This window comes from Branchiostoma floridae, chromosome 5 (assembly GCF_000003815.2).
Source record: "Branchiostoma floridae strain S238N-H82 chromosome 5, Bfl_VNyyK, whole genome shotgun sequence".
NCBI lineage: Eukaryota > Metazoa > Chordata > Leptocardii > Amphioxiformes > Branchiostomatidae > Branchiostoma > Branchiostoma floridae.
This window is the reverse complement of record NC_049983.1, coordinates 2,147,884-2,162,242: the sequence shown is the minus strand read 5'-3', so window position 1 is coordinate 2,162,242 and position 14,359 is coordinate 2,147,884. Positions and strand designations below refer to the sequence as shown.

The 14,359-nt window shown below is 39.9% G+C and overlaps 2 protein-coding genes across 4 annotated transcripts in view; one reads left to right on the top strand and one right to left on the bottom strand.

Moving 5' to 3' along the window:
• The window catches only part of LOC118415161 (post-GPI attachment to proteins factor 4-like), an 8,120-nt gene extending 2,098 nt beyond the window's left edge, over positions 1–6,022 (top strand). For both annotated transcript variants that reach the window (XM_035819541.1, XM_035819540.1), the window contains exons 3-5: positions 526–770; positions 3,512–3,601; positions 4,467–6,022. In XM_035819541.1, the coding sequence (XP_035675434.1) occupies positions 526–770; positions 3,512–3,601; positions 4,467–5,171 (1,040 nt within the window). In that variant the 3' untranslated portion in view covers positions 5,172–6,022. The remainder of the gene's footprint in view (positions 1–525; positions 771–3,511; positions 3,602–4,466) is intronic.
• A 130-nt stretch (positions 6,023–6,152) lies between these two features.
• Positions 6,153–14,359, bottom strand: part of LOC118415165 (PDZ and LIM domain protein 3-like) — a 27,883-nt gene continuing 19,676 nt past the window's right edge. The window contains exons 5-11 of one of the 2 annotated variants that reach the window (XM_035819546.1): positions 12,776–12,918; positions 12,023–12,106; positions 11,726–11,749; positions 11,242–11,265; positions 10,730–10,927; positions 9,893–10,062; positions 6,153–9,100 (exon numbers count right to left, since the gene is read on the bottom strand). In XM_035819546.1, the coding sequence (XP_035675439.1) occupies positions 9,897–10,062; positions 10,730–10,927; positions 11,242–11,265; positions 11,726–11,749; positions 12,023–12,106; positions 12,776–12,918 (639 nt within the window). In that variant the 3' untranslated portion in view covers positions 6,153–9,100; positions 9,893–9,896. The remainder of the gene's footprint in view (positions 9,101–9,892; positions 10,063–10,729; positions 10,928–11,241; positions 11,266–11,725; positions 11,750–12,022; positions 12,107–12,775; positions 12,919–14,359) is intronic. The other variant, XM_035819548.1, reaches the window with a different exon arrangement.

Here is a 14,359-nt window from a genome sequence, read left to right as displayed (position 1 = left end):
TTTGATCTCCAAGCAGATCCTACTAGCATAAGATGCTGGCTTAGGCTTTTTTTTCGCTACCAAGGCAAATAGATACATTTTGGCTGACTACACCCGTTTGCCAATTTGTTGCCAATTTCCAACGCAACGTTTGATCGAACCTTTAACAATATATGTCATGTATTCAGGGAGAGAAGTTGCAAATTTACTTACTTCCGGACGTTTCAATGTCTATCAGACACCATCATTAGGGTAGAATGACTGGAAACTACTACTTCTTGCTGCTACTTATAGCCGATGTAGGTGGCGCTGCAGCAGCAAGAATGCCGTCCCAAACGTCGCTCAGCTTGTATCCCCCTCGCCACCTACATCGTCTATAATTAGCAGCAAAAAGTCGTTTCCAGTCATTCTACCCTGATTAAGGTGTCTGATAGACATAGAAACGTTGGAAGTAAGTACTCCCTGGTTTTGCCTAAAGAACCTTACTATATAAATAATTTCCAACTTGATGAAGTTATTTACGGGCATGCTTTTCATGTATACTAGAGGAAAATCAGCAAAGAATAGCAGAGGCTGAAGAGTATCTGAGGAAACATGGCCCTCGCCACAGGGTCTTCAGACGACTCAACCTCATGGTCCTGAAGCGGGTCCAGCCGCAGATAGTTATCACCGTGGTAACAATTGCCAGGCAACCACAGAACGGTGTAAACAAACACAGGTACCTGACGCAGGTGGTGACGCAGTTTGCGGAGCTACTTGAACACGAGGAGGCAGCAGATGTTGTGTTCCAGGTAAGCCGGTATCTCATGGGACCGAGCCTGTTGTATCCTCCTACGAAGGGGCATCCAACAGCCAAACCACCTGTCTGGATGTACCCTGCTTTCTCAACCCCCACCCTTAGTTCCCGACCGCCCTACTTATAAACTAGAGTTCGGGGACCTCATACCTCCATGAAATATTTATTGCTTTTTGTGGATGGTATGTATGTTTATAGTCGGTTGTATTTGAGAGTAATGGTTATATAATATAAATGTTATGGGAAAGTAGTGGCGTATTTATTTAATGACACAGAGGATGTCCATGTGCGTTTAAGAGCTCGACGTCATATGGTAGCGTGGTCCCTTAAGCTTGATGTTTGGCATTTAAACTGTCTAAGGTCAGTGGTGGAAATACTTTTTTCCATTTTCTTCTGCAATTTTGAAATATTTTCTGCAAACATAAAAGCCTCCATACATCCTTTTCAAACCTAATAATGCCTTGCATTTAAATCATATCTAGTTTTGCAATGTAAAGCATTACTGTAATTCTAGATTCTTCAAAGATGATGCTTCTCTGCAGGGATTGGGAAGTTATTATTCCCAGATACCACCATTTAGGTGTCATATCCACCTTGCCATGACAATACAGCCTACGGCTGCTAGTAATATCAATCATTTTCAGTAGATTTGACTTTGGTAGGGTCAATCAAATTTTGAGACGATCAAGACAATGTTACTTGGTGAGAAAAATCAGTGGGTACAGAAATCATTGTGTACTTATTGCTTGTGGTCAATTGATCAACATTTTCTCTATAGTGGACACATTGCTCCAGGCTCTTGAGTGGCCACTATAGACAGGTTTGACAGTATACCAATCAATTCATAAATGTACGAGTTATAATTCCACACAACATACTCAGTCTGATAAAGGTATGTAGCAAATAAGCAACATTGTTAACTAGATATGATATTTGGAAACAGATATTTCAGGTAGCAACCAACTTTTTTCAGTGACACTGAGCAGATCTGTTGAAGAGCAGGTTTCATACCCTAACTATTAATTGATATGCAAAGGAGGTGAAGACAAATTTTGTATAGTCCAATAAGGAAACAAAAGTAAGACAAAGTCAAGACAATGTACAGGAGCTAATGTTGCCTTGTAGGGGTGAGAATGCCACTAGTTTGCCAACATATTAGAACCATTGAATCCCAAGCCTGATTTTTTTCATTCTGCAAAATTGCAGATTGTTTAATTTTTCTTCTGCAATCTTGAAAAACCTTCTGCAAATTGCAGATTGCAGATGGGTATTTCGAACACTGAAGGTTGTCAGCATTATTGAGGTTCGACTATGTGCCTCAGAGCTGTGTGGTGGGAGGAAGTTGGGAAACTCAGAAAGAAGAAGGGATGTGGCCAACTTAAGTCAGATGGTGATTTGATTTTCCACCAATATGTCATAACATCAGCTGTTCACACGGTACAAAAACGAGATGCACACTTTCCTCTGACAGCCCTACACCAACTGTAAGATGAATACTTGGCGCCAACCCCGTCTGCTAAAAAACAAGTACCATTGGCTACGAAAGAGACAACTAACAACTGTCCCTTATCGTAACAAAATCAGAACATCTGTTTCGCCCATAAAACTTCTGACACCCAACCCAGATGAGAGGACCTAATGGCATTTTAATCACCATGTCACTCAAATCAGCAGTACAGTATGTGAGACATCCATACCTGTTAAGCATTATCGTTAAATGTACCTCAACTTCTTACAATTATACTTACGCTTCACATCTCCATGATATCCTAAGCAGACATAAATAAAACTAATTATCATATTAAAAAAACTCGGGGTTCCCCAAACAGCTGTCACCTCACCATCTGCTTGGAGCTAAGCCCATTAACAAACACATAAAGCACGAAGCCTGTACCAATATATCTCAAATATAGGGGTGATTTCTGATATTATTACATTGATTATAACGACAGATACGGCTCCCAAAATCTCATCGATTCGAGCTTTCATCACACCCCACCAACACAACAAGTATGAAACCAATCCATCCAGCCGTTCTTGAGTAATCATCTACACAGACAGAGACACATAACAGAAAATATAACCTCCATTCCATGACATTTCATGGAGGTAATTAACATGAGCTTACCCTTCTAAATGCGAGACCCCTTTTGAAAACTGAAAATCGTATTCTCTGATTGGCTGACAGCTGGCTTGGGGAGGGGGACGTCCACAGGATTTAAGAGTGACGGTTGAGAAAGCAGGGTACATCCAGACAGACGGTTTCGCTGTTGGATGTCCCTGCGTAGGAGGATGATCCTGTTGGTGACAAATTATTGCGGCAACTTTGCGAATTTTTCGCCCAATTTCCCTTGTAGTCACACTGACGAGTGACGTGCTAGTAAAATACATGACCTCTAAAATAAACAAAATGGTCGCGCCCAGAATATGTCACATCCTCAGGCTTGGCCCCAAATTACATACAAGATAAGTCAATTGAAAATCGTTGTGTAACCACCAAATGTGTGGGAATGTTACATCGCAACCGTGATGCTTGTCACTGAAACCAGGAAGAGTCAGGCCTGAAATAAAGTTTTGTGTCATGCCTTCCGGGTATCTCCCGATGGCTCGAAGTTTATGTCTTTAAATGTACAAGATCCGAAAGGGATTCCACCCGATCCTGTCAGATTGCAGTCTTCTCCCTATTTTGGACACCAGTTATAGTTTAAACACGCTCCCACATTACCTTTGACACAGGTGTGTAATGTCAACGTCCCACCGGAAGCTCACCATGAGGCCGTCTTCCTGTCCAAGTACGTTCCCGTCGTGCAACGGGAAAGTAACGAGGTAAACTTTTATTAGATTTTATCACTTTGGATTACTTACTTATCTTATATTTGTTTTGTACGTTTCCATAGATGGTTGTTGTTGGATGGATGTATGGATGGTATACTATTTACATTATAATTTTATGCGGCACTAATACGTTATCAAAATGACTAGATAAAATTTCAATGAAATTACTTTTGGGCTTTAGATGATCTAATGATATCCATGCAGATCTATCGATGGCATAGATACAATATGGGACAAAAGCGTATTCTGTAAATGCAGAAACTTACGCAGTGGTTTAATGTTCCCGGTTTTTTGCGGTTGCCGCGAACTTAAAACCACGGCTAACAATTTACCATGGAAGTAAGAGACTACAGTGCATGGTGCTACCACGAACTTAAAACCACCGCGAAAAGTCCTTTTTCCCGCTACCGTGAAATTAATACCCTGCGAACTTTAATGCATTTACAGTATTTTTATCCCCGATGGCTAACGGATACCCTTTTGGACCATTGACCTGCCCAGGTAGATAGCTGCAATTCGCAGACCTGTCATGCTAATCTAATTAGAAATTTATCACATGAACAAAAAACCTTTTTCCTGAGTTCACGGTCAAACCGAAAACTTCATCTGAAAGCAGCCCACTCATATCTATGTTTATTTTCACTAGGATTTTTATCTCCTTTTATTAGTTTCTATTCTTTTGATAACTTACCACTCACATCCTGTGTTCCTATGACATCACATCCATAACCCCAACTTCCCACCCCTAATGGAGCTCTTGGAAGAGTGGCCGAAGTCGACTTCGCACTCCAATTAAAACAAGATAGGTTTAATGCTTCTATCGTACCGTTTATTTTACAATTTTTCTCGTAAACAGGAACAAACAGAAGAAGAGGACCCGTTCGAGAGAGAAAAGCTAGATTATATATTTTGTCTGGAAAAGAGCGTGGAGCTAAATCCAGAGTATGTGTTGATGGTGGAGGATGACGCACTTCCGACTCCCGACATACTCCACGTCCTGCGGCACAAACTGCAGTACCGACTAAAACTGAGAATTCGCCAGGGGGAGTTTGTGCACCACAGCGATGACTGGGCATTTCTGAAGTTGTACGATATAGAAAGATTACAAGGTTACGGGAACGACGCCAGGTCTTTCCTAGAACTAACAGGGGCAGGGTTTTTAGGAGGGACTGCCTTCCTTTTAGTACTGCAGAAAAGAGGACATAAGACACAAAGAAGACTGTTTATTTTCGCCCTCGGGTTCGTGTACGTGGTACTGTTGTGTTGGGCAATTGGTAGACAATACTTCCTGCAGTTGCGAAGGCTTTCCCCGCAACTATACACCGTGACGACCGGCCCTTTTTGTTGTACACCTGCAGTAGTCTACCCAGTAAAGATGGCGGCTGATATAGCGGCATTTCTAAAGACGGGTACTTGTGAGGAGAGGTATCCTTTGGACTTCGCCCTGTCAGATTTCGCCATCGACAAAGGGTTGACGCGGTATAAGGTGGAGCCAAACCTAGTGCTACATGTTGGACTGGTGTCCAGTATCAGAGCAGATGTAAGGAACCCTTTCGAGTAATAATGATGTCCATTTGCTGTCCAGAAATGTATCGTTTGCTTTTTATCTCTTGTCAACAAAAAGTGTTTGTATTTCGGTAAAATATCATTCAGTGTTAGAATGGGTAAAGACGCCTATTCCCATAATACGACCAATAGTATATAAAGAAGACTGCGCTAAATTTGAGGTGTGCTAAAACTAGTCGTAAAGCATGCGAAATGAATACTATGATAAAAAAACACACAACATGCCATAATGGATGAAGATCGGATGTCACGCAGTGTTATATACGTATTCTGTGTATCCATCTCACTTCGTAAAGATGACTAGTGGAAGCTCCTTGTTAAAGCTATGTAATCATATCCCCCTGAGTAAAGTGCGGGATATCGTGTAAAGTGCCGTCATATTTCCCAATGGCACAAGATCGATGACATGAAAGAATTACATATGTTTCACGTCAGGGGGCCCATAAAGGTTAGCAGAGTTAGGCCTACGTCACATTTCCTATCCGGGGCCCGACCGGGCTGTTGGCGGAAACGAAAGATTCATATAAATAGATACGCACAAGACATTCTGTTGAATATTTATCCGCTTTTGTTGTCGTCCATATCGTACTTTTCGTTCCCCAAATCTTCCCGTCCGGGCCCCTTTGTGACATTGGCCTTTGCTGTCTTGCCTGTGTTCCTTGTGATTTTACTTCTATTATTAAATTCCCTGGATGACGAATCGGCACAAACATGTCTGTGTTATATAGCCTCTGTAGTCGATGAAATAAACACAGAATATTAATACAGCGTTTATTAATAAATTTATTTTGGCATAAGAAGTAAGCATCTAGTGGTACCTCAGAAAAAGGCAAACGTTACCCAAAACACAGAAAACCCAATTCTGTATAATGTGCATTCCATTAGAAATACTCATCATGCTGGTCACCGTGTTCTACATACATTAGTATTATTAACATACATACATTACATACATCGATTTGAGACTAAAGTGTTCTTACTGATAGATTCTCGACGCCTACATTGTAACTTTTTTTTACAATCTTTCATCAAAGAGTGTATATGGAACTTTTAAAACTTTTTTTATCGTGTGCAAATATTATTATCATAATGTCCACGAAGGTATTATCTAGCAAAATATGTACCGTTCAACCTAGTTAACAGCTATATTGTACACAACTCAATATCATCAGAAGAAGTTGTACAAAGCAGTGTCCAGTGCCAATAACTGTTCAGTTTTGTGTGCCGACAAGGACCGTAGCTAGTGTAAATTCAACACTTATTGTATATCGTATAGTACCCCTGGCTTCACAATTCTGAAGCGAGTTCATCTGTAGTCTAACATGACGTCGAGTCGGAGGCAGCCAGAAGCGTGGCGACTGATGTGCTTTCTTTGCGAAGTTCATTGACAAGCAGAGATCGTGTCTGCGATGAGGGAGTATTTGCAGAGCCATGTTTGCAAAGCGTCAGAGTATGTAGTGTTTTGGCAACCCCACATAATCCTACCTTGATGTTGAACTTTCAATTTTGTTTCGACATTTGTATGTAAGTTCAGTATATTCTAGGAGAGTTCAACTATCATTTTCAACACAAAAAACGACCAAAGTTTCGACATTCCGTCTTTGTTAAGTGCAACGTGAATCACTCGCGCTGTATAGCTCATTTCATGATAAAGCCAACTAAGTGCTAGAAGTTTAACTCTGATCAAAGATCTCTTTTAGAAAACAGGTGGAATTTGAAGTCACATTTCCGTACATGTTCGTTCTGGATAGTCATTTTGTAGACCTTCCACAGGACCTACACAGGTTAGCAAAGTTAGCTAATTTGCCTTTGTCCTCTACATGGATTAACTGAAAAGCATCTTGGATCTGCTTTCTCATACTTATACATTGGCTGAACAGCAGAAAAGGCCTGTCCCTCACTCTAATTTATGACTTTATATGAAGTTGCTTTTGCTTCCTCGTCCACATCATCAGACTTAAGTCTGTCCATACCATCTTCAATATCTTCAGATACCATTTCTTTATTGTCGTTGTCAAGCACACCAATCATCTGTACGCCTACTGAATTGGGAGATACGACCTTGTCCCCATCTTTACATTTATGTACTGTATTGTTGCAAAATTACCTGTTTTTGCATCTGCATCACCATTTTCCCACACATCAATATCTTGCTTGGATTTCGCATTGCCAGATACTATTCTTTCATCATTTTTTTTCTCAGAGTTGCACATTCAAAGACTAAAAGGATCAACTTTTTCTTGCACACTGAGTTGGTCTCCCGATGCAGCTTCGATGCAGCTTCGACTGCACTTTACATCATTTCACTCACGGTTACAGGATGAATAAACATTACTTCCTAATCACTTTCATACACGTATACATGAAGCCCAAAGGGGAATTCAGCTAGTACAACTTCATCTTTCTTTTCATACACGTTTTTGTGAAACGCAGAGGCTGCTGTCAAATCTTTATTGTAATTTCCATGCACATTTTCGTCCGTTTCCGATAAGGAACCAACCGGTACTACTTCATCTTGATTATAGAATCAGCTGTTATATTTCCATACGTTTAACCCAAAATACAGCACTAGATTGTGCTGCATCTCCAACCACAGAACAGTTTAATTCGTGACTTTGCCCGTAAACATCTAACATATCATCATTTTAAAAATATTTGCACAACGTTGTGGAAGACATAAAGAGAAATATGTGTTGAGTCTGACTAGGGTAAAATGGAAACCAGCAAAATGTGTAGCTTTTAAAGCAAACTTTTGAGATCCTCCCCTTTGGATTGGGTGGGGGCTAAAGGTGTTCTCGTGAACTTTGACGTCGTATAACTGCCGAACGACATGTTCTAGGGCTACCGAACGTAGTGAGTTTTCCTAAAATTTAGCTGGAACCAATGAAAACGATATATTTTCCATGTTTTATTGCTGAACCACACTTATTTTCAAATGTCAAAGCAACTCCATATAATTTTATGTTACATTCATGCTTTCATATGTATTGTCGATGCTAATTTGATGACGATATTGGTCAAAATTCAACTTGGTAGATATTATTATACGCAAAAGTATAATCAGGTTATTTTCTCTTTCATTTCTTCGCTACCGATTTGAAAGTTTTTTAGCCATTTTTCAGTGGATTTGGGATTATATGTACAAAATACGTATGTACAAAATTCAAGATACCCAATCCAATATGGCGGACATATGACGTCATTTTAATGTTAGAATGACGTTAATGCGTTTGTCCGTGGCAACAGAAATATTGGCAGACTTTATTGCTAATATTCGTTAATACCTTTGCGTATAATGGTAATTCCCTTTTTACACGGATTTAGCCAATAAGATATATGAATGTGACGTCAGTACATTGTTGAAATTACGGGAAAGAAGGCGATGTACATCTTCCCCTTCAATATTTGGTTGTTGTACACCAAGTCATTTTGAAATTACAAATAAGGGCACCATCTCGGCCCCATAAATGCAAAACGCCTGGCCTAGGTAGGGTTAACAACATTTACGCATAGCACTTCAAACCTCTCGACTTTAGCTTCTTCACAGATTAGATCTTCAGGGCTAATATATTTAACCTTTCGTTACCCAAAAAAATACCTGCTGGGTTCTTTACATTTTAGTTTTTCGTCAAGCAGAATTTAGAAAGTACCATTCTAAATGTTGGCTATATTATTTTTACGTAACTCGGTCTGTGTTATTGTGTGTGTACCAAGAGAAGTCAAAATGATTCAAGGATACAGTTATAGCATTACCCTCTAAGTTAAGACTAACGATGATTGTGGGGTAATCTTGAGGAATACTTGTAAGATCTCTGTCATGACAGTCACAAGAGGATTTACAGCTGTCACACGGTGTTGCTGGTTCACTTCCTTGAAGATCATCAGCGGTATAATCAGACGTTTCTGCAGTCTGTTAGACACGTCCTGTCCGAGAAAAGTGGAATGTGATAAATACTTAGGCCCCCTTTTCACAAGACGGCGCTCGCGCTACGCTCTGACTGCGACCTACATGGGATATGTGTAATATTCATTTTCATACTAGGTATTTTTACACAAAATGTAAAAGTGTCCACAAGAAGACAACAAAACGCACAAATCGTAAAGAAATTAGTTTCTTTTCTATACATTCCGTTGAGTGATCTGTCAAATTTAGGTCGCAGGAAGAGCGCGGCGAGAGCACCGTCCTAGTAGAGATGGGACATTACGTACTCAGGCCTACTGCATTTGGTATACGCAACTTACTGACTGACAGAGGCAAATCAATATGTCCTTGTTTGTTTTCATTCATGGGGTTTTAGCTTATGTGTGAAAAAATGTATCTTAAGACATTTAAGGTTGATACAACAAGATGGCGGATACCTAAAATACAGATAATGTCATTTTTTGACGTCATTTTGACGTCGTTGCGTCGGCTTTTGACAGACAACAGTAGTCTTATAACACTTATATATTGATAAGAAAACATTACTGTTAACTTTTTGTACGAAATATTCAGGTATTATGGGAATTCTCCGTTTTAGCAAAAAAAATCAATTAATGACGTCATAATTAAGTCATTTTACATTATAATGATATGGAAATTTAGTAATTATAAAACGTTATGAGCATATCATCCCCTGGAAGGGGGGCCGAATGAGCCACTCCCCACCCCACCCCTGGACATGGAATGCCAAACAAAGGCCAGTCTGGAAAGGTTAATTGGTTTAGATCCTCTACCTGCTTAATTCTCAGTCATCTTCTGCAGTATGCGGAAGGACCTTGACTGGGCCTGGTAGACGCCGGGACCGCTGGGCTCCTCGGGCGGGGGCGGGGGCGCCACACGGGGCTGCATGCGGGCTTTCCGCGCCGCCTCCTCCTGGATCATCTGGTACAGGGCACCTGCATCGCTGTTGGGAAGCAGATGACGACACAAATGTCCAGTAAAATTGACAAGCGCATCAACTAATGGCGTGTCGCCCGCGCCCGGCTCGCTGTTGATGACACATGTACACATCCAATATAACAATCAAAATTGATTGCAACGTCATAAACCATGTTTAATTTAGAAGCTGTTCAATAAACAACCAAAAGTGTCTGATGTATAGATGACGGCAACCATGTCCTCAGCCAACTTTGCTCTTTGAAGCTTAGATTTAGATATCAAACCACCTTGGTATGAATTTAACATGTTCATTTTAGAGACAAAAACCAGTGTGCCACCCTGTAAGGGCCGGTATAACCCCAACGGTGCTGTAATGGCTATGACTGACTGACTGACTGATTTAGAGACGAACTCTCTTCAGAAGTGGCGTACGAAACACAAATCTCACAGAAAATAGAACGCTTCTTTCTGAATAAATGTCATACCAACAGTTCCTCAATCCTGTCACTCAATCGAAGCACTGTTGTTTAGCAGATTAAATGCGGAATGTTGATTTTGTGGGGGCCTTCAACTTTGACATATTACAGTTCGTAACTAGTGTGAGAAGGCCTATTAGGCACTACGATGCCAACAATCCAATTATGACGATGTGCCCGTTCACATAGAATGTCTGCCCCTTGCATGCGGCTTACCGCCCTGTTCCATCGGCACCAATCAGTTCGGCAAGCTGCCCCTCCAGCGTGTCATGAGCGACTTCCGCGGAGTACAAGCCCAGGGGTGTGTCATACTGAGCGTGAATGATCTTCTTGCCGCCAGCTTCAATTTCTAGGGGCGTCGCAGGTTGGCCCAGACCGCGCTCGCCGGCACGCTTGATGGCACCTACGTCCACACTGAAGTACATAAGTACTATAAGTACAATGGTAGACATGTAGACCTTACGAAAGTTGCTGTACTTTTGTCGTGTCATTAAAGATTATTATATAAACACTCAGGAACAAACAGCAGGATGAAACCTTCTTTACTATAAGCGCAACACACTCAAACATTTACTGCTTCGTCTGCACTGGATTCAATCTATATAATGAGTTGTCTTTTAACTTAAGATATGGGGAGACATTAGGAATTAGACAGCCATTTTTAAGAATTATTTTCTATTCAGCCAGCATCAACCAAACAAAAGGTACAAAGAAAACCAGCAAAATACCACGGATCCAGACTGAAACCTTGACTGAAATAAAACAAAAGTAATACAAAAATAAAATACTACTTTCGGAAAGTAGACTAAAAATAAAATAAAAGTAGTACAAAAGAATCAATGGTACTTTATAAAGCAAGAAGAGAAACATAAAAGGAATAATATAAGTGATCACAGTCGATATATAAAGTTACTGAAGTTTCAAAAGTTAACATAATTTAAAACATAAAGTAATAAGATTTTTCTAATCCCCAGTGTCAGTCCAGATCTTAAGAATCAGTGTCAAGTTTATACATGTGTAGCATTAGCCTTAACGTAATAACTGGCATCATACGTACGTGAATAGCATTTGACATTAATCAATCTTTTATTCTTAAAATAAGATGTGGACTAATGTACCAAGGCAAAAGTGTCTACACATATTTAAAAAAAATAATTATCACGACGGAATGTGGCACGCAATTGAAAAAAAAAGTAGTGAAAGCATAGTCACCTAGGAAGAGTTGGAACAGGATCGCTGTCGCCAAAGTATGGAAAAGAAAACAATGTATGAAGTCAAGCAAAGCATTATAAACACTTCACAGGAGATTCGGTCTGGTCTTGTATAGCTATTGACCTTAACTTCCTTTTACTTCTCTTGACAAAATTCAAGTCAATCATCATTTTAGACAAATATAATCCATATCAAAAACACAGTTACCTAACTCATGCATGTATTTTCCTTAAAAATCAAAATTACTCTTACACCAGATATTGTAGATTTCGTTTGCACAAAGATAACATCTCTTACTCGTTGATGCCTTGCTCTTTGTTATAAATCTTCTTTTGGAGTAGTTTCCCGTGTTCAACTTCATCAAGAAAATATTTGGGATCTCTGCAAGGAAAAAGCAAAGTATATGTCCATGGATATGTCAAGTAGAAATTGGGGATGTGGTAAACCTGTCATTGTAGATGTCTTTTGCACAACGAGAATGTCTTTTACCTGCTAACGCAATCAGGTAAGAGACATCCTTGCTGTGCAAAAGAAATCTATGATAACCTACGTTCTGCCAACATGTTGAAATTATTTTTGGATGCACTCACATAATAAGCATTCTTTATTTAGGAGTCTAAAGCGTTTGTTTTCAAATGGAAAGCAAATGAAAGCTTTTTTTAAATAATTGGTAAATGTTTCCAGATAGGGTCGAAGCTTGAAGGTATCTATCTTTGACGAGATAATATTTGATAAATGATTGTACAATCATGTTTATGACACATGTAACAACAATATTCTGGAACGTAGTCTACTCTATAAAGACTCTGTAGTATAGGATGGATATTCATTGAGTTAAGGACAAACATGCTAAAATGTCAACAATGAAGATCACTTAGATGAACGACTAGGGTATACTTTAAAATAACTTGTACCATAATTTGCATATTGTAGCCTTCTCAAATAACATTTCTTTGTATTAAAAATCGATCTTGTACTTCATGCCAGGTGAAAAAAGTCTCTCTCAAGTGATTTCGCACAACAAGCAACAGTAAGGTAGAATTTTTGTACCTGGGTCTTGACGGCATACCAGAGAATATATCAAAGCTGTCGGCTGCCAGATCTCCTCCAGGGGCGGGACCTCCCCCGGCGGTAGCGGGACCTCCTCCAGGGGCGGGACCCCCTCCGGGGGCGGGACCTCCCCCGGGGGCGCTCTGTTCTCAAGAGTAACAACCGAGTGTGAGACAAATGTCGAGATTTACTGTAAATGCATTTAATTTCGCGGGGATTTAATATTGCAGTAGCGGGAAAAGGACCTTTCGCGGTAGCACTATGCACAATACGTTTCTTACTGCAATGGAGAAATATTCGAGGTGTGGCCACCGAACATGAAATTACCGCGAACATTTCTGTATTTACTGTGCACTCCCAGTCTCCTCACTACAAGGTGCATAAATGTGAAAATTATGTGAATTTAGTGCACGATGCCAAGAAAATGTGATTTAATGTGACTTCCTTTGGAAAAATGTGAAACCCAAAATGTGATTTATTTTCAAAATGTGAATCGTCAAATGTTATTCTATGTGAATTAATCTGACCCTTCGAAAAATGTGAATCGATTATGTGAAATCGCACAACCCAAAAACGTGACCAAAAAAATGTGAATGTGAAATGTGACAAAATGTGAAGGGATGTGAAACGGTTTTACTCCGCAAACTGGACGGAGGCGAATGTGAAATTATGTGAAGTTAAAATCACATTTTTTCACATGACAGATCAAAATGTTATTTTATGTGAAAGTGTTTCACATAATGTCACATTAGCCGGTGTCCTAGCTAAGAATGTGATTATATGTGAAAAAGTTACAACATGTAACAGATAAGTTTCCACGTGTTTCCAAAATATGCATTCAGCATGCAAACACTTCTCAAAGATTTTAAGTATGTATTCCATACATGCTTGTCTTGTCATAAACCACAGACTTCGTACGCGGTCAAGACAAAGGCTGTCTTTTTTTAATTCCACGTCGCTCATGTATGGGTTAAATATTTGTGGACTGTTTTCCAAAATATGCGTTGTAAGCGATACAAAGCTTGCGCAAAGTTATTCTACTGTTTAGTCAAAATAAAAAGTGTGAAAAACTCCCCCTCCTCTCGAGTGCCGCTACTATTCTGCTGATTAACTAATTTACAAGTGAAAGCACCGAATTCATTCACATATATGGTTTGACGGCTACGCCCAACTCCTCCTTTATGTACCACCTAAGAGTTAAGAAGATTCAAGGAGTTTGTGATCTGTTAGTTGAAACATATCGGCCCAGTTTGTAAAAACAGTCTGTTCAAAAGATCTTGTATAAACATTATGGTCAATTAGAATTAGAAATCTTTAATAGTCGGTACTTTGAAGAACCAAATCGATGTGTCACCACGAAGTGACCCTACTGGACAGACAGCAAAGGAAATGGTGGACCATAGTTGTGTCTGTGCCGAGGACGGATTTAACTTAAATAGATGACTCTCATCCATATTCACAACACACAAGCCTGCTATAAGATCAACAAGGACGCGCTTTATTTTTTTACGTCAACTCCGGATCCAAAGAAGCGAACAAACAGTAGCCTGAGTATCATCCTCCGTAGTAACCGCTGGCTCACGA